Source organism: Schistocerca gregaria, chromosome 4 (genome assembly GCF_023897955.1).
Source record: "Schistocerca gregaria isolate iqSchGreg1 chromosome 4, iqSchGreg1.2, whole genome shotgun sequence".
NCBI classification, from domain to species: Eukaryota; Metazoa; Arthropoda; class Insecta; order Orthoptera; family Acrididae; genus Schistocerca; species Schistocerca gregaria.
The window spans coordinates 227431220-227457719 of NC_064923.1; the positions used below are offsets into that span (position 1 = coordinate 227431220).

Here is a 26500-nt window from a genome sequence, read left to right on the forward strand (position 1 = left end):
GGCAAAGATCTCGAGTTTGAGTCTCGGTCGGGCACACAGTTTTAATCTGCCAGGAACTTTCAAATTATTCAGGTAGTGAAGGGAGACGAAAATTTGATAGTCATGGGTGACTGGAATCGATAGTAGGAGAAGGGAGAGAAGGAAACATAGTAGGTGGATATGGATTGGGGATAAGAAATGAAAGAGGAAGCCGCCTGGTAGAATTTTGTACTGAGCATAACTTAATCATAACGAACGCTTGGTTCAAGAATCGTAAAAGAAGGTTGTATATAGACTGGCAAAGGCAATGAAAACTTTTCTGAAAAGAAATTTGTTAACATCGGGTATAGATTTAAGTGTCAGGATGCCGTTGCTGAAAGTATTTGTATAGAATGTAGCCATGTATGGAAGTGAAGCGTGGACGATAAATAGTTTAGACAAGAAGGGAATAGAAGCTTTCGAAATGTGGTGCTACAGAAGAATGCTGAAGATTAGATTGTTAGATCACGTAATTAATGAGGAGGTATTGTATAGAATTGGGGAGAAGAGGAGTTTGTGGCACAACTTGAGAAGAAGAAGGGATCGGTTGGTAGGATATGTTCTGAGGCATCAAGGGATCACCAATTTAGCATTGGAGGGCAGCGTTGGGGGCAAAAATCGTAGAGGGAGACGAAGAGAGAAATACACTAAGCAGACTCAGAAGGATGTAAGTTGCAGTAGGTACTGGGAGATGAAGCTTGCACAGGGTAGGGTAGCTTGGAGAGCTGCATCAAACCAGTCTCAGAACTGAGGACCACAACAACATCATTTTGCTTCGAAAACCGAATAATGGCAACAAGTGACGACACTTAAGCAGAACTTCGTTCTAGTTTAGTATACAGATGTTTAACGTACACCTACGTAACTATGTAATTTGATGATCTTGCTGCAACAAAAACAGCAAAACTTCGAAATATCACAATAATTTAATAGATGAGCCCGCAACAACGGCGTCTTTTAAAAGTTGTTGCTACCCGCATCTGTGTTCGTTGTCTTATACCAAATGTTCAGTTCAAATGAAGTACACCGGCCGGCCGTAACTAAAAGCTCGGGGGGATGAAATTGTTGGGGACGTTAAAGTAATTTTCACTTATGGAAAACAAATGAGCTGTACGTCACAGAGTCAAGGACGGGGAGTCAACATTTATGCTGCTGCAACTGCCCAGCTTTAAAAATGTAGAACACTCGTTTTGCAGAATTGTAACAAAAACACAGCTGACATCACTGAATGTATTCCACACCATCGCTACTAAAGAAAAACTCTTATTTTATTGTTCATTCTCTATACTGTTGGTATCATAACGAAAATCGACTTCTTACATAAATCACCATCACATGGTGTTAAAATCACCCCATACTCGTAATAACCTGTCTAATTATAAACTGTGCTTTGACGAGTTACTACGTAACCGAATCAAATACGTATCTGAAGACTTTATAGGGCATTCTTGATATTCACATATCATCTGATAATGACTCTGTAAAAAGTTGAAACCCGTCATGAAACCAACTGTCTGAACTGAGGATTAATAATAAAATGGTCTTCACTAGCATTGGGATAGGACACTTCTTGTTATGTAATTTTATTGTATTAAAAAAAGAAAGGTTTTTATTTACAAGACGGTCACTGTGTTCCCTGTTGACGGTTTTCCTAGCCTGTGCTAGTGAAGTCATACCGAAAATTGCGATAATCACAGCCAATAAGTGATTAACGCCTTGCGTTAATCCTGCACGTCCAAAGACCGAGATGGTGACGTTAGGTTTGTGAAATGAGTGTACGACGGATAGTTTCTTTTTAAATGGAGCATTAAATGAGTAATGCCAACTGGAGAGCACGCTTCTGCCAGGTAAATTCTGCCCCGGCGTCTGGCGCCTTTCGTTCTGTATCTCCTACCTGGTTTCCACTTTCACGTGGGCGCCGGTGTTCTTGAATCACCCGGCCGCGTGGCTAGTATATCCTGGCTTTCTCTAAGGATAAAGGACACACTCCGTGTTATTTTTAACTGTCAGCCCACCGACCTTCTGCTGCGCAATAAGAACTTTCTCTCGGCCCCTGATTTTGATACTACAAGTGACTGCGCAACTTCCACCTTTGTAATGCTCACGTGCTTGTTTGTCTCCAGTTTCGAGAGTGTGACATTGTAGAAATACCTAATTGCACCATCGCTTAGTAAAATTGCAATGCAGTGACACTGTCGAGCACAAAACGCCCGTGGCCAGGTGAGAACGTCTGTCAAGACCAGTCCTCACCACAAAGTAAGCGAGAATAATAATGTGTTAATCCTTTAATTCTGATCACAGATTTTTAATAATGGTAGCAGGAAATACACGTCACTAATATTTTAATAGAGTGCTCGTTCTAAATTAATTTTTGATTCCATCCATGCGTAGTTGAACGTGATACGAATATCAGAGCTGTGAACTGTCCGCTACCAGTGACTGACGAGTAGTGTAACTATCAGGAGATGTTATTTCTCTCTGGCCCTGCAAGAATGTAGAACCATTCTGCCAAAATTCAGGAATTTTCTTTTACTTGCTGATCCCCCTCTTTTCCACTTTTTGTAGTAGACCATCCGTTGCCGTTTACGGTTCTCATTTCTTCTGTTTGCCGGGACCTCTTTTCCCCTTTTGGTTTAATTTCCTTTCTCTGGCGAGCTAGTATCTCTGGATACGTTCTCTGTAAAAGTTGATTCTATTTCTTTTTTCAACAAGAATTTCTTTCAATTTCAAATTTTGCAACTTCTTTCGAGGGTTTTCATTTAGTATTCCATCTATTCTCCTACACCTCTATGCCGCTCTAAGAAATCTCATATCAGTTCCTCGTATTTGTTTTTCTTGTTTTTTATTCAATACCTACTATTTACTTCTGAAAAGTAAGGTAGACAATGCAACCGTTTTACGTAATTTCAGGTTTGTTTTTTTCATGTTTTAGACTTTAAAGTTCTATTAGTTGTTCCACATATGCTTCCAGAACTATTCAGCTATTGTGTTTTCTTCGTATTCATAGGATATTTTACATCCAGGATACTTAATACATTACCTGTTCATTTGTTTATTCATTAACTGCTATCTTCGTTCTCACTGAATGTTTTCCACAATATGCCACTGACTATAAAATACTTTCATCTTTTATTCTATACATACTTCATTTAGTTAATAAATTTCTTGAAAAGATCACTGTTTTATCAATTGCACATATGAGTGATTTTAGAAAGATCGAACTGTTAGTTGTAACTCGGTGTTTATCCTATAAATCCACCTGCAAACACCCACCACTGAACAGCGTAGGGTATAAACTAAAGCCTTCTCACACGCATTTATTTATTTACGAGGTTTGCGAGAAAAGTACTGTGACTTATTTTCATCAATAAAAGTTAAAAATTTTTTCAAGCAATAATACTGTCCCCTCAGCAGCTATACACCTGCTGAGTCGTTGTTCCTAGAGTTATGGAACAGCTAGAACGCCTTTCGAGATCAAACACCGTGATGGGTGTGGCCGTGTGACATGGGACGTTATCATGATGCAGCTTCGAGTTTACTGGAATGTGCGATCCCACTCGATTCACCCGTTTCCTAAACCTTTGCAGCACTCTTTGTAAAACGCATGGGTGACTGTGTCCTGTAGCGATCTGATCATTAGAGCTGTTTTGGTCTAGGAGATGTCTCAGTATGCCACTCATTTTTCCGATTTGTCTCACGATCGTACTCAGAAGTCCAGGATTCATCACCTGTCATCACATGATTAAATCATTCGTTGTCAATAGCAGTCCTTTCAAGCAGACCAACGCACACATTTCTTTGCTTGGCCTCCTGCTCAGATGTGAGGTTTCTTTGGCACTATTTTGGCACAAAGCTGTCGCATGTGCAAATCTTCGGTCAAAATTTCATGTACGGTGAAAGTGTTTGATAGGTCAGCCGTCATCGTTATTGCTAGACGTCGATCTGATATTTGAGGATGTTCACGTTCGACGTTTTCGTCTGTTGTTGAAGACGAAGGTCTCACTGAGCTTGTTCCAACTTCAACGTGTTCATGGCCGTCCGAAAACGATTTGTACCAGCGAAAACTTGCGCTCTTGACAAGTAATGTCCCCCATAGGTCCGTTTCAATTTTTCGGAGATCACGCTCGTAAATTCCTCGAGTGTAATACAAATCTCGATTGCCTAATAAGACAACTTCACTGACAGCGCTTTCAAAAAATCACGTGATGGCTGTACGGAGCTGAAGTACGTATGTTAATGGATGAACACAACTGTCTGTGCTAGAAGAATAACACATTTTCGCCAGATCGCTCGCAGTGTTGTCAGCCTCATTATCTTTCTCACGCCCTTCGTATAATAGTTCTGAATAGAAGGTGGTCAGAAACAGACTGGTTAACTTGTAAGGTTATGGCAGTGAAGGTTGTGATGAATAATGATGATTAAGAAAAAATTTTGGTACGTTATGCCTGTTTCGAGATATTTAGCATTGAAGGTAGCCAGCCAGTGCTTCGTGGACGTAAATTCAGGCAGCCTGCCTTAGATGAGGTTCTGAAAAGCTTGAAAAACTGCAGGAGTTGTTGCCCGGACGGGAAAAACGCTGAACATTACACATCGAGGGACGCCGTGCGAACTGTCACGTTTATTTAACGAATGGTAGCAAAGATATAAAATACTTCATGATCAAAAAACCACCTGGTAAATTCTGATTTTAATAAGGCCAAAGAAATGCACTTTCCAATTGCAGTGTGTCTCTAATATAGTTTATAAAGTTGACTCAAGAATAATGAACAGTCCTTTGGAAGTAATAACAGATGCATGTTTGTGAGATGAGTACAGTGGGTTTAAGAAATGTGCTGTGATTCATTAACACGACGAGAGGTCAGGTTTGAAACTCCTGTTGCTGTTATTGATTTCGAGAAAGCGTTTGACTGAACGTTTAGATATACACCATCGACAGTAATGGACAAGCGAGAGTACACCAAGCATTTTATACAGATAAAGAAAAGCATATGTAAGAACACTAAAATACAGTCACTCCAGTAACAGATAACATAATAATGAACCAATGTCTCAGCCAGGGCAGTATCATGACACCGATCCTTATAACATTCGCATTATACGTCATAAGAAATTGAAGAACGACGTCCACTGAGGCATACAGCTGGAGAGGAGCCATCACCTAAATGTTGTGATGTATGCATAACAATAGACAGAGGTACACATACAACGCTCTCTGTATAACCTATGTGGGCTAGGAAGAAAACATTTACAATCTGTATATATCTACTACTAAACCAGAAGTAATGGCACACTAGGGAAATTTCCCAGTTTGATCTAAGGCAGCTATTGAAAATAAGATACTCGAACAAGTCTCTTCCAGTTATAAAGTCATCGACGTAAGAATGTATGTAGATAAAGACATACAAAAGAAAATCAACAACTTCCAACATGTACTAGCAACTAGAAACAAAAATTTGAGAAATAATGCTAGAAAAGCCTAACACTGTGTAAAGCAATGACGGTGCCTTTGTTACTTTGTGGCAGCGAACTCTGGATTTATAGAAAGAGATAAAAATAACACACAGTCAGCAGAAATGCTATTTTTAAAAATTAAAAGTTGCTCAAGGAGCATCCACATAAAAAACTGATGATATCTTGGCAGGATTGCGAATTTATAATTTAAATGATAAGATTGGAGAATATCGGAAAGAATGGAGACCTCAAGCAGACGAATGAAGACAGAATTTTAGCCGCTGTAAACAAATGCAAGACCTCAGGAGGAAGAGGTATGGGACGGCCGAGATAGAGATGGAGTTTGATTATGTGAAGTCGGAACAGGCTTGTTGCCTATGCACTGAAGTGCAGAAAAAGGTGATGATGACTAAAGACTATGCCAGCCGTTGATGATGTTTTGCCGACATTCCTAAATAGCTGTGTGTTGCTCTTGCGGCCTGCAGCGGAAGTCTGGAGTATCTCTCCACGATCGTCTATCCCGTGAAAGTCCAGAAGTTCCTCACCTGACAAAGGAGAACGAATTACTGTTTTCGCTGTCAGATAAATGAGAGGTATATACATTTAGCATAAGAACAGCTGTAGCTATTATTACAAGAACTACAACCATTAAATGCGGAGCTCCCCCGTTCAAAAACAATTTTACCTGCCAGATAACACACAATCTTATAAAATAAGGAAACACTGGTAACAGATAACACAATTTCCGATTTCGAAATAATTTGAAACTAATGTCGCGGCACCAGGAAAGGAGTAGTTGCACCTCAATGTGTTTCGAAATTTATGTTTAACACACCCCTCGGTCCATTCTATATATACAATCTATGTAAATGTCAGTCAAGGAGATATTTCAGATTGTGATTTATGATTTTATAAATGTTGAGTCACTGCAGTACGAAGAAATTACACGTTCGCTACAAACGCATTTAACAGAGGAGTAAATGATACATTCGTAATGTTAAGATCTACCGTTATTACGGACTACTCAACCCCTTCAAACTGTTAGGGATATACTGCACTCAGTATCTTTAGGATTAAGAACACCATTATACAGACGAAGTAACTTTTCTGGATTATTTCCTTTTCTGCTTTATCTCCTGTGATTATTGTTGGCAAAAATTCTTGTACTTAAACGAAGCGATTGAGGTCACCTTGGAAAGCAGCCGTTACCTCAGCACACGTAATCAGCCGCCGTTAAAGGTCATTAAGGACCCGTTCTCCGCTCTTCATAGTAAACACATTTTGTGTATGAGTTTCTCACTTCGTACTCTGTCAGAATGTTTTCGACTGCAACATTTTAAACCAGCGTGCCGCATTACAAACAAGTGACGTTTCAATGGTATCATCGGAGTATGATTTTATCATTCTGAATATAAAGTGAAACATTCCCCACATTCTTGAAGCTGTAAGTGTCCAACTGTCTGTTTCGAACAGCCATTTGAATCGAAGTTAGTACACTCATGTTCAGAAAAATCAGAACGCCCTGAACGACTACAGGTAGTACGTTCGTTCACAGGACACTTACCTTAGTATGTGCTGCAGAAATGTTTAGCATTTCGGCCTGTCCCGGCGGAGGTTCGAGTCCCCCCCTGGTGCGTGGATGTGTGTGTTTGTCCTTAGGATAATTTGGGTTTAGTGTGTAAGCTTAGGGACTGATGACCTTAGCAGTGAAGTCCCATAAAATTTTACACAAATTTTTTTTATTAGCATTTCAGTCAACTAGGTTCAGCATGTTACCTAATAGGCACATAGATCGCCAGGGGCCCTGATAACTTGTTCCGTGCGTGAAAGCCGACGCGTATAAGGCGCGAATAACGTCCTGTGGTATGGTCATCGACGCTGCATTCACCTGGTTCCAAAGTTCATCTGTGGTGATTGGCATTGGGTCACAGCACTGCACCCGTTGTTACACCATACGACACACATTTAATATTGGCGACAAGTCTGGTGCCAGCCGCGAAGGCTGAGTAGTTCTAGGCACTTCAGTTTGGAACCGTGCGACTGCTACGGTCGCAGGTTCGAATCCTACCTCGGCCATGGATGAGTGTGATGTCCTTAGGTTAGTTAGGTTTAAGTAGTTGTAAGTTCTAGGGGACTGATGACCTCAGATGTTAAGTCCCGTAGTGTTCAGAGCCATTTGCACCTTTTGACAAGTCTGGCGGTCTGACGGGCCATGGCTAAATGCTGAAATTCTGTGACACCAAGAAGGCAGCAACTGGTGGTGTGCATTGCCTTGTTGATAAGTGGCGTCAGGGGTGTTGTGAAGAATAGGTATAGCTACGAGTCGCAGTATGTCATTCACGGAGGTGACACTGGTCACGTTGCCCTGGAAACGCACCAACTGTGATTTGTGGTTGTATCTAGTGGCAGCCCACACCATAAGGCCTTGAGTTGACGCTGAATGTCTTGAACGAATTCAGTCACTATGATGCCATCCCTCTGTCTACGGCGGGCCAGACGGTGGCCATTTTCAAATAAACAGAACCTTGATTCGTCCAGAAGCAGTTTCTGATGTCATTCCTGTCCCCAGTGATGTCATTCCATACACCATTGCCGTCTACCATGGTTCTGCACGTTCATCAAAGGTAGACGGAGAATTAGATGACGCGCACGTAAACCGTGCCGCAATAAACGGCGACGGACTGTCACCCCTGACAGTGAAGGTTTCTTTACACTGTTGGGCCAGAGCCGAAGAGGACGCAGATCTGTCCTGGAGTGCCATTCGGATGAGGTGTCGATCTTATGAGGGGTTGTCTGGGTGGTGCGACCTGATCCATCTCGTTGTGTTCTACGGCCTTCCAGGAACCATTCTGAACACAGCCGTTTACTGCCGAAACACTTCGTACGTCACGAGTAGCATTTTCCCGGATGGGTGCATCACATTCTCTCATGGTAGACGGCGCCCTCTTGCAAACACATTAGTCTTGGAGGCATCCCACACGTCTGCTCAAGTCACACTGATCCTTTACCTTCAGTTTATAGCGGCAACAAGAGCAGTACGCACATTTTACCGGTTGCGCCGCGGTATCGATGTTGACCTTGAACCTGCAAGCTGACGTGGTTCATTTGCTAATCAGTTCTACAGGACATACTGATGTACTTGTCTCGCGAATACGAACGACCTGTCCAGTACTTGAAGATGTTCTGTTTTTTTCTGAACGTGAGTGTATAAATCGATGACGCAAGAACTGGAGGTAGCCACTTAGTATTTGTATTTTTTTTTTTTTTTTTTGTTTCGACCTCGAGAATAGTGGTGCGTGTGGCGTGACGCAAGTTATCAGGCGACATTGCGGCAGTATCTTCGATCTAGTTTCTCAAGAAATTACGGCCTGCGGCACATATGATTTTAATTCGTCACTCGCATGTGAAAGTTGAACTCTGTTTCCCCTTGGTACAGTTTGACAGGAATCTGTCCCTCTCTCTTCCTATTACACACTTCCCTCCTTCATTCGAAACACAAAGAATGGATTACTAACACATCATTGTCATCATAAAGACAAGTATTTTTTTGAAGTGTCGAATGAAGATAATGATCACCATATGCAATCCATACTATTAAACCGCTATCCTGAATATCGCAGTACCAGTTGCACGTTGCCTGTCTAAAGGCTTAAAGGGGAAGAAAAATTTTATACTCGTATTTTGGTAATTATTGACCGAATGTAAGATTTTGAAGTACTGTCATAATCTACTCAATAAGAGGCATGCAGTTGTACGGTGTTCAGTAAGTAGTGCAACACGTTTTATTCTCATACAATTTCGGTTGAAAGGTAGTGGATTTTATTGTAAGACGTCGTGGAATATTCCTACTTCAGCCATTTAGTTTCACGAATTTCCGATAGATGGCGGCGCTGTATGTAGATTTTTTTAAAAAAATCTGGAACCGAGGTGAGCCGAAAGCAGAGAGCTGTCACCGAGCTTCTTTTGGCGGAAAACCTGAGCCTAGCAGATATTCATAGGCGCTGTTAGAATATATACAGAAGACCTGTTAATGAAAAAAAGCACGACGAGTCGTTGCGCGAGGCGCCTGTCCACTCTACAAGGTTCCGTAAACGTGACCGATTTCCCGCGCGCCGGCAGACCGCACACAGTGGTCTTACCTGCAATGACGGAACGTACGGACATACTTATTCAAGGTGATCGTCACAATCAGACAGCTCGCTGCTCAACTGAGGGTCTCTGTTGGTAGAAACACTCGTCCACCAGTTTGGGGTACTCAAATGTATGTGCCCGCTGAATTCCTCGCCGCGTAACAGAAGACCATAAAGAGCAACGAAGGACAATCCGTGCGGAACTGCTTCCGCGTTACTAGACTCACAGTGACCATTATTTGTCAACCATCACGACAGGTGGTGAAACACTGGTTCATCACCTCCAGCCGGAAACAAAACGGCAATTACTGGAATGGCGCCGCACCACCTCTCCTCCAAGGAAAAGGTTCAAAGTCGCAACCTCACATGGTATTCATGGCAACGGTCTTCTGGGACAGTGAAGTGGTCGTTCTGTGCAATATCCTCCCTCATGTTGCAAACATCAAGTCTTGAGTGTGTTGCGCTAACCTCAGGAAAATGAAAAAGCACTTCAGCATGTATGATGCCACGAAAATGCAAACGAACTTTTCCTTCCCCATGACAACGGAAGGCCTCACGCGGGTTCGCGCACCAGAGAGGAGCTCACAGAACAGAATTGAACTTTTGCACACAGCATACCACGTATACCACCAAATGCACCTTGAAAAATTGTATTATTGAACGAGTCGTAGTTCAGGAGATATTAAGTCTGAAATATTGACATTCTTGAAAAACCAATTTCTGCCTAAAATGTAGCGAAAATTACTAATATTTGATGATAAGAGCACTTGGTGACTTCCACAAACAATCATAATTTGAAACCTTTCCCAGTTTTTTTCTCACTTGCATGCTTAAAATCAAATTTTTAACACTTTATCTCATTTGTAATCAGATGTTTGAAGCGGTTTTGTAAATGGGCATTAGATTCTTCAAAGGCTCGTGGCCTTACTGTTGTTACACTATGCAGAGCATCAACATCATCGCAGGATACTGTAACTTCCAAGAGGTCAATGTGTGCACACAGGAACGTCTAGTACCGATATTCAAGCATAACAATAGAATATTGGGTTGTTACAATTGGGAAATATACGAAGTAATAATTCGAAAGTGTGTCAACAATTACTATAGCACACCACAGAACCGGTACTGAGATTATGAAGAGGAAGACAAAGCAGCAGTGGAAATAAGCAAGTTACCCGGATAACTGTGGAAGGAAGGTAACACCACCCTTCCATTACCGAAATATTTGAGGAAGAAATTCAAACTATCCCATAATAGATGTAGAAACTTCCTATACAGTACTTAATACAGTTCTCTGTTGTGCTATGCAAAAGTTGTGGTAGGCAGCACTCAACATTTATGTCTCCACGCATGTCCTGGTGAATGTTGTTTGTATACACACTTCTACTTCAATGTGGCCATCACAAATCCCACCACTAGCAGTGGAGGGCATATAAAACACGTCGGGAGGACAGGAAGGGAATGATCATCGACTTTCGGACCAAGGGTGGAAGCATTTCCGTAGCGGATAAATTTGTAAACTGTTCGCATGCCGCCGTGGTTAAAATATATCGCCAGCCGATCGGTTCTAGGCGCTAAAAGTCCGGAACCGTGCGACTGCTACGGTCGCAGGTTCGAATCCTGCCTCGGGCATGGATGTGTGTGATGGTCCTTAGGTTAGTTAAGTTTAAGCAGTTCTACGTTCTAGGGGACTGATTACCTCAGATCTTAAATCCAATTGTGCTCAGAGGTATTTGGACCATTTTTAAAATATATCGTGCATGCAAAATGGCATTATCCGAAACTGGCGCAGAGGTAACTGTGGTGCACCAAGGGCCATAGATGACAGGCTCCGGGAGAACTAACGATCGTTCATCGAACTTTACTGCGTATGGTCCTCCGCGGGAGGCATTCATACTGCTTGTTATTCGTCGGTTACGAAGGCTGGTTTTTGCACGCCTCTACCGCAGTTAGGCGTCCACTGAGTGGTCTTTTCAGATGGATCAGTTTTTCTGCTCCATTGGACAGATAGCCTTTGGTGTGAAAACTACACTGAGCAGTTAAACAGAGAGCCGACTCGTGGCGAAAACATATTAGACATTCTGCTGGCAAACAGACCCGAACTATTTGAAACAGTTAATGCATAACAGGGAATACGCGATAATAAAGCTGTTACCGCATCGATGATTTCAGCCATAAATAGAAATGTTAAAAAAGGTAGGAAGACTTTTCTGTTTCGCAAAAGTGTGAAAAAGCAGATTACAGAGTACCTGACGGCTCAACACAAAAGTTTTGTCTCAAGTACAGATAGTGTTGAGGATCAGTGGACAAAGTTCAAAACCATCGTACAATATGCGTTAGATGAGTATGTGCCAAGCAAGATCGTAAGAGATGGAAAAGAGCCACCGTGGTACAACAACCGAGTTAGAAAACTGATGCGGAAGCAAAGGGAACTTCACAGCAAACATAAACATAGCCAAAGCCGTGCAGACAAACAAAAATTACGCGAAGAAAAAAGTAGTGTGAGGAGAGCTATGTGAGAAGCGTTCAATGAATTCGAAAGTAAAGTTCTATGTACTGACTTGACAGAAAATCCTAGGAAATTTTGGTCCTGTGTCAAAGTGGTAGGTGGATCATAACAAAATGGCCAGACACGGTGTGACCAAAGTGGTACTGAAACAGAGGATGACAGACTAAAGGCCGAAATACTAAATGTCTTTTTCCAAAGCTGTTTCACAGAGGAAGACTGCACTGTGCTTCCTTCTCTAGATGTCGCACAGATGACAAAATGGTAGATATCGAAATAGACGACAGAAGGATAGAGAAACAATTGAAATCGGTCAAAAGAGGAAACGCCGCTGGACCTGATGGGATACCAATTCGATTTTACACAGAGTACGAGGAGGAACGTGCCTCCCTTTTTGCAGCGGTATACCGTAGGTCTCTAGAACAGTGAGGCGTTCGAAGGGATTGGAAAAGGGCACAAGTCATCCCCGTTTTCAAGAAGGGACGTCGAACAGATGAGCAGAACTATAGACCTATTCTCTAACGTCGATCAGTTATAGAATTTTGGAACACGTATTATGTTCGAGTGTAATGACATTTCTGGAGAGTAGAAATCTACTCTGTAGGAATCAGCATCGGTTTCGAAAAAGACGGTCGTGTTAAACCGAGCTAACGCTATTCGTCCACGAGACTCAGAGGGCCATAGACACTGGTTCACAGGTAGATGCCGTGTTTCTTGACTTCCGCAACGCGTTCGATACATTTCCCCACAGTCGTTTAATGAACAAAGTAAGAACGTATGGACTATCAGACCTATTTTTTGATTGGATTGAAGAGTTCCTAGATAACAGAACGCAGCATGTCATTCTCAACGGAGAGAAGTCTTCCGAAGTAAGAGTGATTTCAGGTGTGCCGCAGGGGAGTGTCATTGGACCGTTGCTATTCACAATATACATAAATGACCTGGTGGATGACATCGGAAGTTCACTGAGGCTTTTTGCAGATGATGCTATGGTGTATCGAGAGGTTGTAACAATGGAAAATTGTTCTGAAATGCAGGAGGATCTGCAGCGAATTGACGCATTGTGCAGGGAATGGCAATTGAATCTCAATGCAGACACGTGTAATGTGCTGCGAATACATAGAAAAAAAGATCCCATATCATTTAGATACAAAATAGCAGGTTAGCAATTGGAAGCAGTTAATTCCATAAATTATCTGGGAGTACGCATTAGGAGTGCTTTAAAGTGGAATGATCATATAAAGTTGATCGTCGGTAAAGCAGATGCCACACTGAGATTCATTGGAAGAATCCTAAGGAAATGCAATCCGAAAACAATGGAAGTAGGTTACAGTACGCTTGTTCGCCCACTGCTTGAATACTGCTCAGCAGTGTGGGATCCGCACCAGATAGGGTTGATAGAAGAGATAGAGAAGATCCAACGGAGAGCAGCGCGCTTCATTACAGTATCATTTAGTAATCGCGAAAGCGTTACAGAGATGATAGATAAACTCCAGTGGAAGACTCTGCAGGAGAGACGCTCAGCAGCCCGGTACGGGCTTTTGTTAAAGTTTCGAGAACATACCTTCACCGAAGAGTCAAGCAGTATATTGCTCCCTCCTGCGTATATCTCGCGAAGAGATCATGAGGATAAAATCAGAGAGATTAGAGCCCACACAGACAATACGAGACTGGAATAGAAGGGAGAAACGATAGTGGTACGCAGGGTACCCTCCGCCACACACCGTCAGGTGGCTTGCAGAGTATGGATGTAGATGTAGATGTGTACGGTCCTGCAAAAATCGTCCCATTGGTTCAGGCTGATGCATAAAGCGTTACGATATGGGGAATGTTTTCGTACCAAGCCCTGGGTGACGTTACTCTGGAAGACATACTGAATCGACGCAAGGGTGTATCTGTCCTTGGGGACCATGTCCACCCTTACAGGCAATTTTTTTTTCCTCCGCATGATGGTATCTACCAGCAGGACAATGTAACCTTTCAACCAGCCCGCAGAGTAAGCGCATGGTTCGAAGAGAACCTGGTTGAGTTTAGTGTACTCCCCAAGTTTCAATCCAATCGAGAACCTGTGAGGCCAACACGATCGGGTTGTGTGCGGAATTGTTCCTCAACCGAGAAACCGAGCGCACCTGACAATGGCACTGCAGTCGACATGACTTCAGATCCCTGTCTGGATCTTCCAGAACCTCAGTGACACGCTTCCTCCGCGTCTGCGCCGTAAAAGCCGGTTATTCAGGACATTCAGAGGTCGTTTCAATCTGACTGGACCTTTTATGTTAGTGATAATGTATAGTATTCATCACTGAAACATCTGACCACAGTTTCCGTGAGCTTGAGAGCAGCACAGTATGTGTCACAATTATGTCGTTATTTCTGTGTAATAGCTCCGAGTGCCTTCCGCCGACCGCTGCCTCACCTTGGCTAACTCCAGTACCAAGAGTGCAAGAACGAACGGACGTTGCCGCTAGCACGCCGGCCACCAGGTCATTAACGTTGGATTGAGAAATCAGACGAGCTGCCAACACGTCGTCCTAACGATTCTGCGTACTAAGTCCCAATCCTTCCATAAAAGTTACTTGCCGTCATCAGTATCTGATGCGTTACACTCGACACACACACACACACACACACACACACACACACACACACAGGTAGAGGATCTAGCTATTGAGCTGAACACTGCACGATTCGTGTCTGCTTAAAGATTCACAGCATGAATCGCCGCATTAAGCGTAAGGGTTTGCGTAGCTAGTTCAGAGCATATAAGAAAATGAAAGCAGTAAACCACCGTTGTCTACTGGTCACCGTAACTCTTCGTCTTCAATCAGTGTGTTAGCTGCCCCCTGTAATAAGAAGCTGAGTTAATGGATCAACGACAAACTTTAACAAGCGTCGTGGGACGTCCACCACTATGAAATACAACGACCAATAACGAACAAAATGAAATAAAAAGAAAGAAAATGGGGTAACGTCTTTGAGTAGCAACGAAAGCGCCCTCAGTCCCAGGTTCGAAACACGCCACCGCTTAAATTTTGATTAATAATCGGCATTGGAGGCCGAAGAAGTCCCCCTTATACCACCAACGGCATTGTCAAAGAGGCCGGAGAAGCCGACAGAATTTCAAGACACTCCTCCTTGGAGTTGGAAACTGCCCCTAAAGGCGGAAGAACCAACAATGATCAACGTTATGAAATTTCAGAAGGCAATGGAAACAACTGCATTAACGACACGCAACTTCTATCTTCTATCTGCCTGTAATTGCAAAAGTGTCATCATATTCTCTCCACTGTCGAAAGATCCGGGGTAGTCCCCCATCATTCGGATTTCCATAGTGGTGGTGGCTGTGTGGGGATGGGGGCGGGGGCGGGGGGGGGGGGGATGAAGGAGGGGAGCGGCGAAGGGGGAAGGTAACCATGAGAAAAAGATTGAATAACCAATGAAAGGATAACGTTCTAAGAGTCTGGGCGAGGAATGTTAAATGCTTGAACGTGGTAGGAAAGTTAGAAAATCTGAAGGGAAATGCACAGCCTCAATCTATAGGGGTCCGTGAAGTGAAATGGAAAGAAGACAAATATTGCTGGTCATATGAGTATAAGGTAATATCAACAGCAGCGGAAAATGATATAACGGGAGTAGGATTAGTTATAAATAGGAAGGTAGGGCAGAGAGTATGTTACTGTGAACAGTTTCGTGGTAGGGTGCTACATGTCAGAATGGACATCAAACCAACACCGACAATGACAGTTCAATTATACATGCCGACGACGCATGCTAAAGATTAAAAGATAGAGAAAGTATATGAGGATTTTGAAAAGGTAATACAGTACGTAAAGGGAGACGAAAATCTAATAATGATGGGGAAAAGTAGAAGAAAAGTTTACAGCAGAGTATGGCCTCGGGATAAGGAACAACACAGCACAAAGTCTAATTGATTCCTTTAACAAATTTCAGCTAGAAATAACGAATAATCTGTTCAAGAGTCACAATAGGAGGAGGTATAGTTGGATAAGGAAAGGTGATACGGGAAGATTTAGATTATATCATTGTGAGAAAGACGTTCCGAAATCAGATACTGGATTGTAAGGCGTACCCAGGAGCAGATGTCGACTCTGATCACAATATAGTACTGATGAACTGTAGGCTGACGTTTAAGACAATAGTCGGGAAAAATCAATACCGAAAGAGGTAGGATACAAAAATAGTAAGGAGTGACGAGATATGCTTCAAGTACTCTAAAGCTATAGATACAGCAATAAGGAATAGCTTAGCATGCACTACAATTGAAGTATAGACCTCTCTAAGAAGGGCAACTACAGATGTTTCTTTTTCGATAGGTACAAACAAGGTAACTGCGAAGAAACCATAACAGAAGAAATTCCTCGGCTGATCGATGAAAGAGGGAAGTAAATAAATGTTCATGGAAATTAAGGAATAGAGAACTACGAGTGGCTGAGGAATGAAATAAACAGGAAGTGCAGGGAAGCTGAAACAATATGGCTGCATGAAAAATGGGAAGGAATCGAAAAACAAATGATTGTCGGGTGGACTGACTCAGCATACAGGAAAGTCAAAAACATTGACATCCTGAAAGAAAGTGAAGAATTACATGAAATGCTGAATGGAATGAACAGCCTAATGAGTACAGAATATGGACTGAGAGTAAATCGAAGAAAGACGTAAGTGATGAGAAGTAGCAGACGTGAGAACAGCAACAAACTTATCATGATTTATGGTCAGGAAGTACATTAAGTTCTGTTACATAGGGAGCAAAATAGGCAATGGCGGAAAGACCAAGTAGGACATCAGAAACAGACTGGCACTGGCTAAGAGAAGCCTACTAGTATCAAATATACGCCTTAATTTGAGGAAGAAATTCTCGAGTACAGCTTTGTATGCTAGTGAAGCATGGACTTTGGGGAAAAGTGGAACATACGGGAATTCTAACATTAACAGATGTGGTTCTACAGACGAATGTTGAAAATTAGGTGGACTAATGAGGAATAAGGAAGTTCTGCGCAAAATCGGAAAGGAATATGTGGGGAAACACAGACAAGGAGAAGGGACAGGATGATAGAACACCTGTTAGTAAGTCATGGAATGACTTCGAAGTTACTAGAGGGAGCTGTGGTGGGCGAAAACTGAAGAGATTTGAATACATCCGTAGATTGCAAGTACTGCTCCTAGGTGAAAAGGCTGGAACGTGAGAGGAATTCGTGGCGGGCTGCATCAAACCAGTCAGAAGACTGGTGAAACAAAGGGAAAACGAATTTGTGGACAAGTACTAACATTAAAGTACAACATTCGAAGTCACAATGTGTAGTACAAATCGTGACAAGGTGCTTCCGACTAACGCTGTATTACTTATACTTAAGTACTAACACCCTATTTAAAGAATATAATTTTCTCACTGGATCCAAAAACTAAGAAATTCAACATCATGTTATCTCTGTACAATCACGTTGAGACAAACTTTTCACGTAGTTCGTTGGAAACGGTAATAGAGCAAATGTGAGAACACCCTCAAACGGTCGGATCAAAAGGCCAATGTTTCCACGACGTCAATAGCTTTCAAAACTAGTCATGTACCGTGAAAAATCAATATTACCTGTGGTATTTCTGTTACGATCAGTATCGAAAGTAAACATCTGAGAACAACTACGCACCTGAATGCTATACGTACGCTTCTAAATAAAAAAAATGTTATTAACTTTAACAAAATAACTGCCACGTATTACGAGAAAAACTCAATTAATAATGTATTATGCAAAAGATGAGTAGTTTTTAGCCTAGATTAATGCTTCATACCGTTCTAGATATTTCCGATCTACATACGAACATTTCCATTTGCACGGGGTACTGACGGAGTACAGGCAACTGTTTATCCGTTAGTCCTCGAAGCAACTGCTTCACTGTTCCGCATGTCACACCCAGTTTCAAGAACCACATGTTCACGTACACTGGAAAATAAGTATTCCTACTTAGTGGGCCGTTATGTCGGTAAATACAATATTACTTCTAACCCTGGACATCTTTACGGACCACATACTTCATTTTGGTATTACGTGAACTATCGCGTTCAACAAAAGGTCGCTGCGCTCTCTATTAAAGCAACTATTATAGCCTATTGAATATATACTGCACATGGGTATTAATGAATGGTGCTCTGGTCAACAAACTGGATTAAGGTCTTACACACACACACACACACACACACTAACAGTGAGCTACTGGCTTCACACACTATATACGATGAAGGTAGAAAACTTTTAGAGACGGAAAAATTCACGGAATAGAAAAGGGCAGTGTACCGGCGGAGCTGTTATATCTACTCAGATGATTCATGTGAAAATGTTTCCGACGTGATTATGGCCGCAAGACGTTAACTAACAGACTTTGAACGAGGGAACGTAGTTAGAGCTAAACGCATGGCGCATTCTATTTCGGGAATCGTTGGGGAATTCAACATTCCGAGATTCACAGCCAAGGATACCAAATTTCAAGCATTATCTCCCATCACGGAAAACGCAGCGGTCGACGATCTTCTGTTAACGATCTACAGCAGCGGCATTTGCGTAGAATTGTAAGTGTTCACAGACAAGCAACACTACTTGAAATAATTGCAGACATCAATGTAGGACATGCGACGAACGTATCCGTTAGGACAGTGCAGCGAAATCTGGTGTTCGTGGAGTATGGCAGCAGATCGCTGTTGCGAGTGCCTTTACTGATAGCATGACATCAACTGCAGAGCCTTTCCAGCACTCGTGACGATACCGGTTATCGGTTGGACTCTGGAATGGAGTGCCGTGGCCTGGAGAGACGAGTCCTGTTTTCAGTGTGTAAGAACTGTTGGTAGAATCTGAGTGTGGAGTTCAGATCCCATGAAGCCATGGACTCAAGTTGTCAGCAAGGTACTGTGCAAGCTGGTGGTGGCTCCAAATGGTGTTGGATGCGTTTACATGGAACTGACTGGGATCTCTGTTCCAACTGAACTGATCATTGACTGGAAATTGTTATGTTAGACTACTGAGAGACCATTTGCAGTCATTGTTCCCAAACAACGATGCCATGTCACTGCGCCACAATTGCCCGTGATTGATTTGAAGAACATTCTAAGTAATTCGAGAGAATGATTTGGCCTCCCAGATCACCAAACAGGAACCCCATCGAACAGTTATGGGACATAATCGAGAGCTCAGTTCGTGCATAAAGTCCTGTACCGGCAGCACTTTGCAGTTATGGCTCCATATTTCTGCAGGCGACTACCAACGACTTGTTGAGTCCATGCCACGTTGCGTTGTTCAACTACTTTGGCAAAAGAGGTCCGACACTATATTAGGAGGTATCCCATGATTTGTCACCTCAGTTTATCTGATACCCCTAAAATAAAATGTCTTAACATTTTAAAGTTGCTTTCTCCTGGGGGATGTGAAATTTTTTTGAGCATTTGTTACAGGCTTAGTTGCACAGGAACTTCTAAGAGGTCTATTCTGCAGCTCCTCTTGTATCCACAAAATTTGTCCATCGTGCAAAGTGCCAACCGTTTACTACAGGATAAGTGGACTGGTATAGAGATTTCCACGCATTATGGTATTCAGCGATTCGCATCTGTGACGCTCGTATGTGTTATCTAATGTCGTTCACCCATCCTCTAGTATGTCTTATATTTCTAAAACTACTAAAGAACTTTATTTGACCATTCTCCTACATAAACGCCCCACCTGCATTAATTTTATGTTCATTATACACTGTCTGACAAAAGAAGCGAAGTGTCGAGAAGACATTGTCGAAAGTCAATATAATTTCGTGCACGCGCATAACATCGGCTGGTATGCAAATACAAGGGTTGGAACTTCAGTAGTGGCAACTATTTATTTACAGCTCGTACAATATAGATATGTATTTCAAAGTCTTACTGACCTTCAGAGTAGTCAGCAGCATTGTATAACCAGCTGACAGCGATGTGGAAGTCGTAGGATACTCTTAGCAGTGCCAGTTGTCTTGACAGTAGGAGCGGCGCGATCTATTGCCCGACGAATTTGTAACAGTTCTGAAGCGAATGCCGTGAAGTGTGTCCTTCAATTTGGAACTCGATTTGAACTCACGAGGCCTTAAGTCAGGGGAGTGCAGTAGGTGGTATAGCACTTCAGTCAAATCAGTAACGGCTTGCACTGTACGTGCTTGAGCATTGTCCTGCAAAATGATGATGTCTGTAAGCTGGAAGTAGGTTGTGTTCCATAAATGAACAGCATAGAGAAGTGCGAAGAAGCAATTTTTTCCGTAATTTAACACTGTTTGCTTGTCTAATCGGAAATGTCATTGATACGCATTTGCACCGCTTGATAATGAGCCACGATGGCAATAACTACTTCTGGAAATACGGATCAGTTTAGTGGCAACCTTGGAAGCTGTAATTGGGGTAGTCATACATTACATAAAAGATGTGGAGCCGAAATGAAAATAATTGTCAAATATTTCAAATGTGTGTGAATTCCTAAGAGACGAAACTGCTGAGGTCATCGGTCCCTAGGTTTACACACTACTTAAACTAACTGATGCTAAGAACAACACACACACCCATGCCCGAGGGAGGACTAGGACCTTCGGCGGGAGGGGCCACGCAATGCGCGCCATAGCGCCTCAAACCGCGCGGCCACTTCGCACGGCTAGAAATAGTTCAGACAGCGTTGTGTTCAGAAGCAACGGTACAGAGCATTTTCGCTCAATAAGCCTTCTACAATCCGCTGATAGTCTTGTCGAGAGCTCTGAACCTAATGAAATATTCTATAAAAATACCTTGCTGTATTTTTTTCCCGCTGCACAGCAATAATAGAGAACCTAATGTAATATTCTATAAAAATACTTTGATTTGATATATTTTATCCCGCTGCACAACGACAATACAGTTCTTTCAGACTGAACGGAAATATAATTAAGAAATAGTAGGTATTCATACATTTATTTATCACCTAGCATTAGATTAAATGGCTACCTACCGCAATGACATCGTTATGCTACCGACAACTAACGTGCAACGGAATCCGAACATCACACTCACCCAGCGGAGCTTTTCTGCCTACCGGCGGTTGCTAAGGCGATGCAGTCCCCGCAGGGCTCGGAAGACTACTGGTCAGCCACGGCTGACTCGAAGGTACGCGGCTGCTGCTACCTTCCCCCCAACACCCCCCCCCCCCCTCCCTACCACTGCCCCTCCCACCTAACCACAGTCCGCGATCCTCTCGACCTGCCTGCTTTCCTCCTACACTCCAGCAGCTCCCTTTCTACTAGACTGGCGCCAATATAATTTTTGTGCGTCCCAAAACTACAAACGTGTACAGCACCCTAACTCATCGTAAAAGACAGAGATGTAAAATGGTTTGTGGGTCATTGAAGACCATTTATGGTGCTGTCTAGCCCCGAACGGAGAGTACCAATTTCGCCATGACGCTCTGGATCGCTGTAATGAACGTACGGCACTACAGCTTTGAATCACAGAATTTTACACTGGGTTCCAAAAAGAATAATCTTATTTCACAACACTACGTCTACCATGTGGATGAAGACAGAAACTTGGGATGAATTATGTATTTTAATTACGACTACGAAGCTGTTATTTTCAGAAAAACTATCCGCTTATAGAAGGGCGTATCATCCACAGGAAAGCGGACTTACGAGTACGAATGAAGACTTTCTTTACCGTTCACAAATGTTCAATTAATCGTGCATCTGACGGACGACAGACTCCACAACGTAAAGAACTTTTTATAGAAAATAGAGCATTCAAAATTATTTATTGACCGGTTTAGATAGATACAACTGTTATTCAGATCTTCCGAAATGTCATGTTCCACTGTGAGTTCATTACGCCACGTTAACATTTTAGTGAAGAGTATATTTCACATTCCTCATAGATTTGTAATTAATAAAATTATGAACAGGTTCGTCACAACGTCACAAGTAAATATATAGCTAAAATGCTCTTCGTGGAACTTTGCATTATATGTTTGTCAGATGAAACCCACAAAATATATAGTAAAGGTGCACATTTGTACTAATGTTCACATTCACATGACGACGAAGCTTACTTTGGAGCCTTCTAACTCGACACATATAATGCAACTCGGGTAAGAAGGTTCACTAGTCAAGCGAACGTAAACATCGGTATAAATGTGCAGCCGGCTGGAGTGGCCGAGCGGTTCTAGGCGCTACAGTCTCGAACCGCGCGACCGCTACGGTCGCAGGTTCGAATCCTGCCTCGGGCATGGATGTGTGTGGTATCCTTAGGTTACTTAGGTTTAAGTAGGTCCCCGTTCTATGGGACTGATGACCTCAGAAGTTAAGTGCCATTGTGCTCAGAGCCATTCGAACCATTTTTAACAAGCATCAGAGGAGTACAAGATATGTAGTCATACTAAGTTCCATTAAGCAGCATTTCAGCTTAGTATATTTTTATTTGCGACAAATCTGTGTGTAATTTGAAATATACTCTTCACTAAAATGTTAACACGGTGTGACTAATGAACGGACTATGAGTGATGGTGTTTGGTTTGTGGGGCGCCCGTACCAATTCCCAAACTTTCCTCAGGCCAGTCTCGCCACTGCCATGAATGATGATGACCGGGATCCCGGGCTCGGAAGGACAATGGAAGATGACGTACAAGCAAAAATATTTTTAAATATCTGAAGATTATACTTTTAAGTGTCGATACTGATCGACAAATAATATGTCTGAACGTAATATTGCCTGTAAAGTATTTATTTAAAGTAAAACTTTTTCCATTCGATTGTGGTAGGGCGGTGCAGCAACCGGTTTTGGGTTGTTCCAGAATAAAAACAGTCTTGGTTGCAAAGTTGTTTAATATCAGTAACGCGTTTCATCATTTTGGTGTATCGCCAGATTGTTGGAAAAGCAGCTGCATATGTAACTAATCCGTCATAAAGCCATAAAAAATGGAAAGTGAACACATATCCAGTTACTCTTACGTCCAGTTTGCTTTTTATCAGGGTTCATGTCGGATGGGTTACGTGTCCAACTACATATACAACATTCTGATGATGCACCCAAAGGATGAAACGCGATATTGACATGAAATACGTTTGCAACTAAGAGTGTTTTACTTCTGAAGTTCTTAAAATACATACCGATCGCTTCTTCTCGTTATGAGAAACTTCAATCCAGATCATAGTCAAAGTCACTCCAGATTTTGTGAATACGTCTTGAGTGACTGCATACTCTGCCGTTGCTTTGCGACTTCGCAGTTCATCGAAAGTTGTTGGATGGCGAGGTAGATATACGGGACCTTCTACAGGCCGCACAAACATGATCACACGCCATTACATCAGGCGACCTTCAAGACCAGCTGTGCAGTAGGAGATCCTTACGCTTCTTCCAGCCGATCTGCCCTTGAGACAGTTCACTGTTAAATGCTTTCAGATTTGACTACAAATTCGGTGGTTCCCTGCCTACTAAGAAATGAAATTTTAGGTGTATTCTCGCGGCAGTGGTAAAAGCCAGCTCTCCAACATATCCTGGACGTGATTCCCATAACTGACTTTTCCCTTAAAAAGGAACAGGCTGTAATTCTGTTCTCGGGAAGCACTGCAAAATCAAACTAGAGAGAGCTATAACAATTGAATATCGTAAGTTTAGAAATACACCGAATTGATGACGAGTGCTTGTTCTACATCACTATGCACCCCGTGGAACTTGCCGCGCATATATCTCACTCCTTCGATACTTGTCAGTTGAAACCCACAATATATAGTAAAGGTGCACATTTGTACTGATGTTGACATTCACATGACGAGCGAAGCTTACCTTGGAGCCTTCTCATCGAACCACCTTCACAGTTATCTATTATTCCAATCTCGTATAGAGTGCGGAAAGAATGAACACCTATATCTTTCCGTACGAGCTCTAAATCCCCTTATTGTATCCAGATGGTCGTTCCTCCCTATGTAGGCCGCTGTCAACAAAACATTTTCGCTTTCGGAGGACAAAGTTGGTTATTGGAATTTCGTGAGAAGATTCCGTCGCAACCAGAAACGCCTTTCTTTTAATGATGTCCAGCCCAAATCATATATCATTTCTGTGGTACTCTCTCACATATTTTGCGCCAATACAAAAAGTGCTGCCTTTCTCTGAACTCTTTCGATGTACTCCGCCAGTCCTATCTGGTAAGGATCCAACTGCGCAGTAGTATTCTAAAAGAGGACGGACAAGCGTAGTGTAGGCAGTCTCCTCAGTAGGTCTGTTACATTTTCTAAGTGTCCTGCCAAAAAAACCAGTCGTTGGTTAGCCTTCCCCTCAACATTTTCTGTGTGTTCCTTCCAATTTAAATTGTTCGTGTTTCTGGGGTGCACAATAGCTTTATTAACGCAGTTCGGAGGAATGGCTAATCCTTGGCTACCATGACGGGTAGAGCTGTGTGGACTAGATGCACTACTCCGTTCGTATGCACTCTACGTCTTGAACGAACACAGTGGGGGAACCACGGGTTTCTCTTAACATAAAGAATCAGTGGGAGTGTTAGTCCTGGACCCTCGACGAAAATCGCGGCGCAGAGTTGTAACCCAATTTTTTTGGTGTTAGAAATCGACTCGATACAAATTCCTTAATAAGTGAGCAAGAGGGCAAGATAGCTGGACGAATGAGACCCCTACCTCCAACCACAACTACATCAGGTGCCAAGGTAAAATTTTAGTTTCAATACGTTAGTCAGAATTTGTCCTACGAATGAGTCTTCATTCGAGTATAAAATATAGTGTTGTGTAATTCAGATACCTCTATTGAAACACCCTACATTTATTACCGACTACATGAAGTTGGTTTTTGCCCGGATTCGTATGCAGTCATACACCAGATGGTAAATAAATTGTTTAAAAAAAATGTATCACATGTACAGCTGAGAATACAAATTTACTCAGACTGAAGTTGAGCAGGAAATGTTGGAAATTTGTGGTTAGTTACTATGGGAACAAACTGCTGAGTTCGTCAGGTCCCTAGGCTCACACATTACTTAATCGAACTTAAACTAACTTACGCTGAGAACAACACACACACCCATGCCCGAGGGAGGACTCGAACCTCCGACGGGTGAGCCGCGCGCACCATGGCAAAGCGCATTAGACCACGCGGCAAGTAGAGCAGGGAGCGAACGAATGCGTGTGAGTCTCATGGAAATGAAACCTATCTCAACTGTTAAATAATATCGAAACAATGATAAATGAAGGTGGCACATTCGAAATTGGACATCTTTGTATACCTTTGATGTCAAAATCCGCAGCTGGGCCCAATTAAGAGTCTTGTTGCTGTATGCTATGAGATGTTACGTGATTCTGTCTTCCTTGGTATGCTATCCCACTCTTCAAATGTGTGCTTTGCATTGTGCACATTTGCACTTCCCGCCGTTGGTGCGGTGTTTCCCGGCGGTTTAAGGCGGAGCACTCCATGAACGTGTACTCACTACAAGAATACAACTCCAAGTGTCCACCTGGCCGACCTCTGAAGACGTGCTTTAGCGAGAGTTCATTAATAGCCAGAAAGCAAGAGCCACTTGGACGAAGATCGCCGTGGAACAGGGCAACGTGAGTCGCAATAGTAAACGCCGAGCGTCGTCACCTTTACGTGAACATCACCTCCTTGGAGAGTAGACTGTGTCTTCCGCCGATATCCCGAAGTAGACAGCAGCTCACGTCCTTAAGTGACGTGGGGTCATATGCGGTGATGGAGATGAGACTTTCTGGTGCCACCTGCAGGTTGAAGTGCAGTGAGGCCGTTATTTGTGGCAAGTGAATTACAATTTTTGAGTCATCAGGCTTATGACGGACTTGATACTGCCCGCCAAGAATTCGTCGCCTAAGCGGACCTTTTCATCCCAGACTAGCAACTGCACCATACATCAATTATTTGCTGTGTGTATTCCAATCTTTGGCTTCCTCTACAGTTTTTATCCTCTCAAATGGTTCAAATGGCTCTGTGCACTATGGGACTTAACATCTTAGATCATCAGTCCCCTAGAACTTAGAACTACTTAAACCTAGCTAACCTAAGGACAGCACACAACACCCAGCCATCACGAGGCAGAGAAAATCCCTAACCCCGCCGGGAATCGAACCAGGGAACCCGGGCGTGGGAAGCGAGAACACTACCGCACGACCACGAGATGCGGGCATTTTATCCTCTACAGCTCCCTCTAGTACCATGGAAGTTACTCCCTTATGTCGTTACAGATGTCAGATCATTATGTCCTTCTTCTTCTTAGTCTTTTCCATATATTCCTTTCGTCGCCGATCCTTCTGAGGACCTTCTCACTCCTTACCTTACCAGTCCACCTGCTTTCCAACGTTCTTCCGTACCACCACATCTTAAATGCTTCGATTTTCTCCTATTCTG

At 42.7% G+C, this 26500-nt stretch overlaps 1 protein-coding gene across 2 annotated transcripts in view; it reads right to left on the reverse strand.

The window, feature by feature from the left end:
• Positions 1-21231, reverse strand: part of LOC126267152 (alpha-tocopherol transfer protein-like) — a 112220-nt gene extending 90989 nt beyond the window's left edge. Inside the window, exon 1 of one of the 2 annotated variants that reach the window (XM_049972090.1) lies at positions 21164-21231. Coding sequence is in view for 1 of the 2 variants with exons in the window: in XM_049972089.1 (XP_049828046.1) it covers positions 21102-21154 (53 nt within the window). In the remaining variant the exon portion in view is untranslated. Of the gene's footprint in view, positions 1-21101 lie in introns of both variants that reach the window. The other variant, XM_049972089.1, reaches the window with a different exon arrangement.
• Between the last annotated feature and the right edge of the window lie 5269 nt (positions 21232-26500).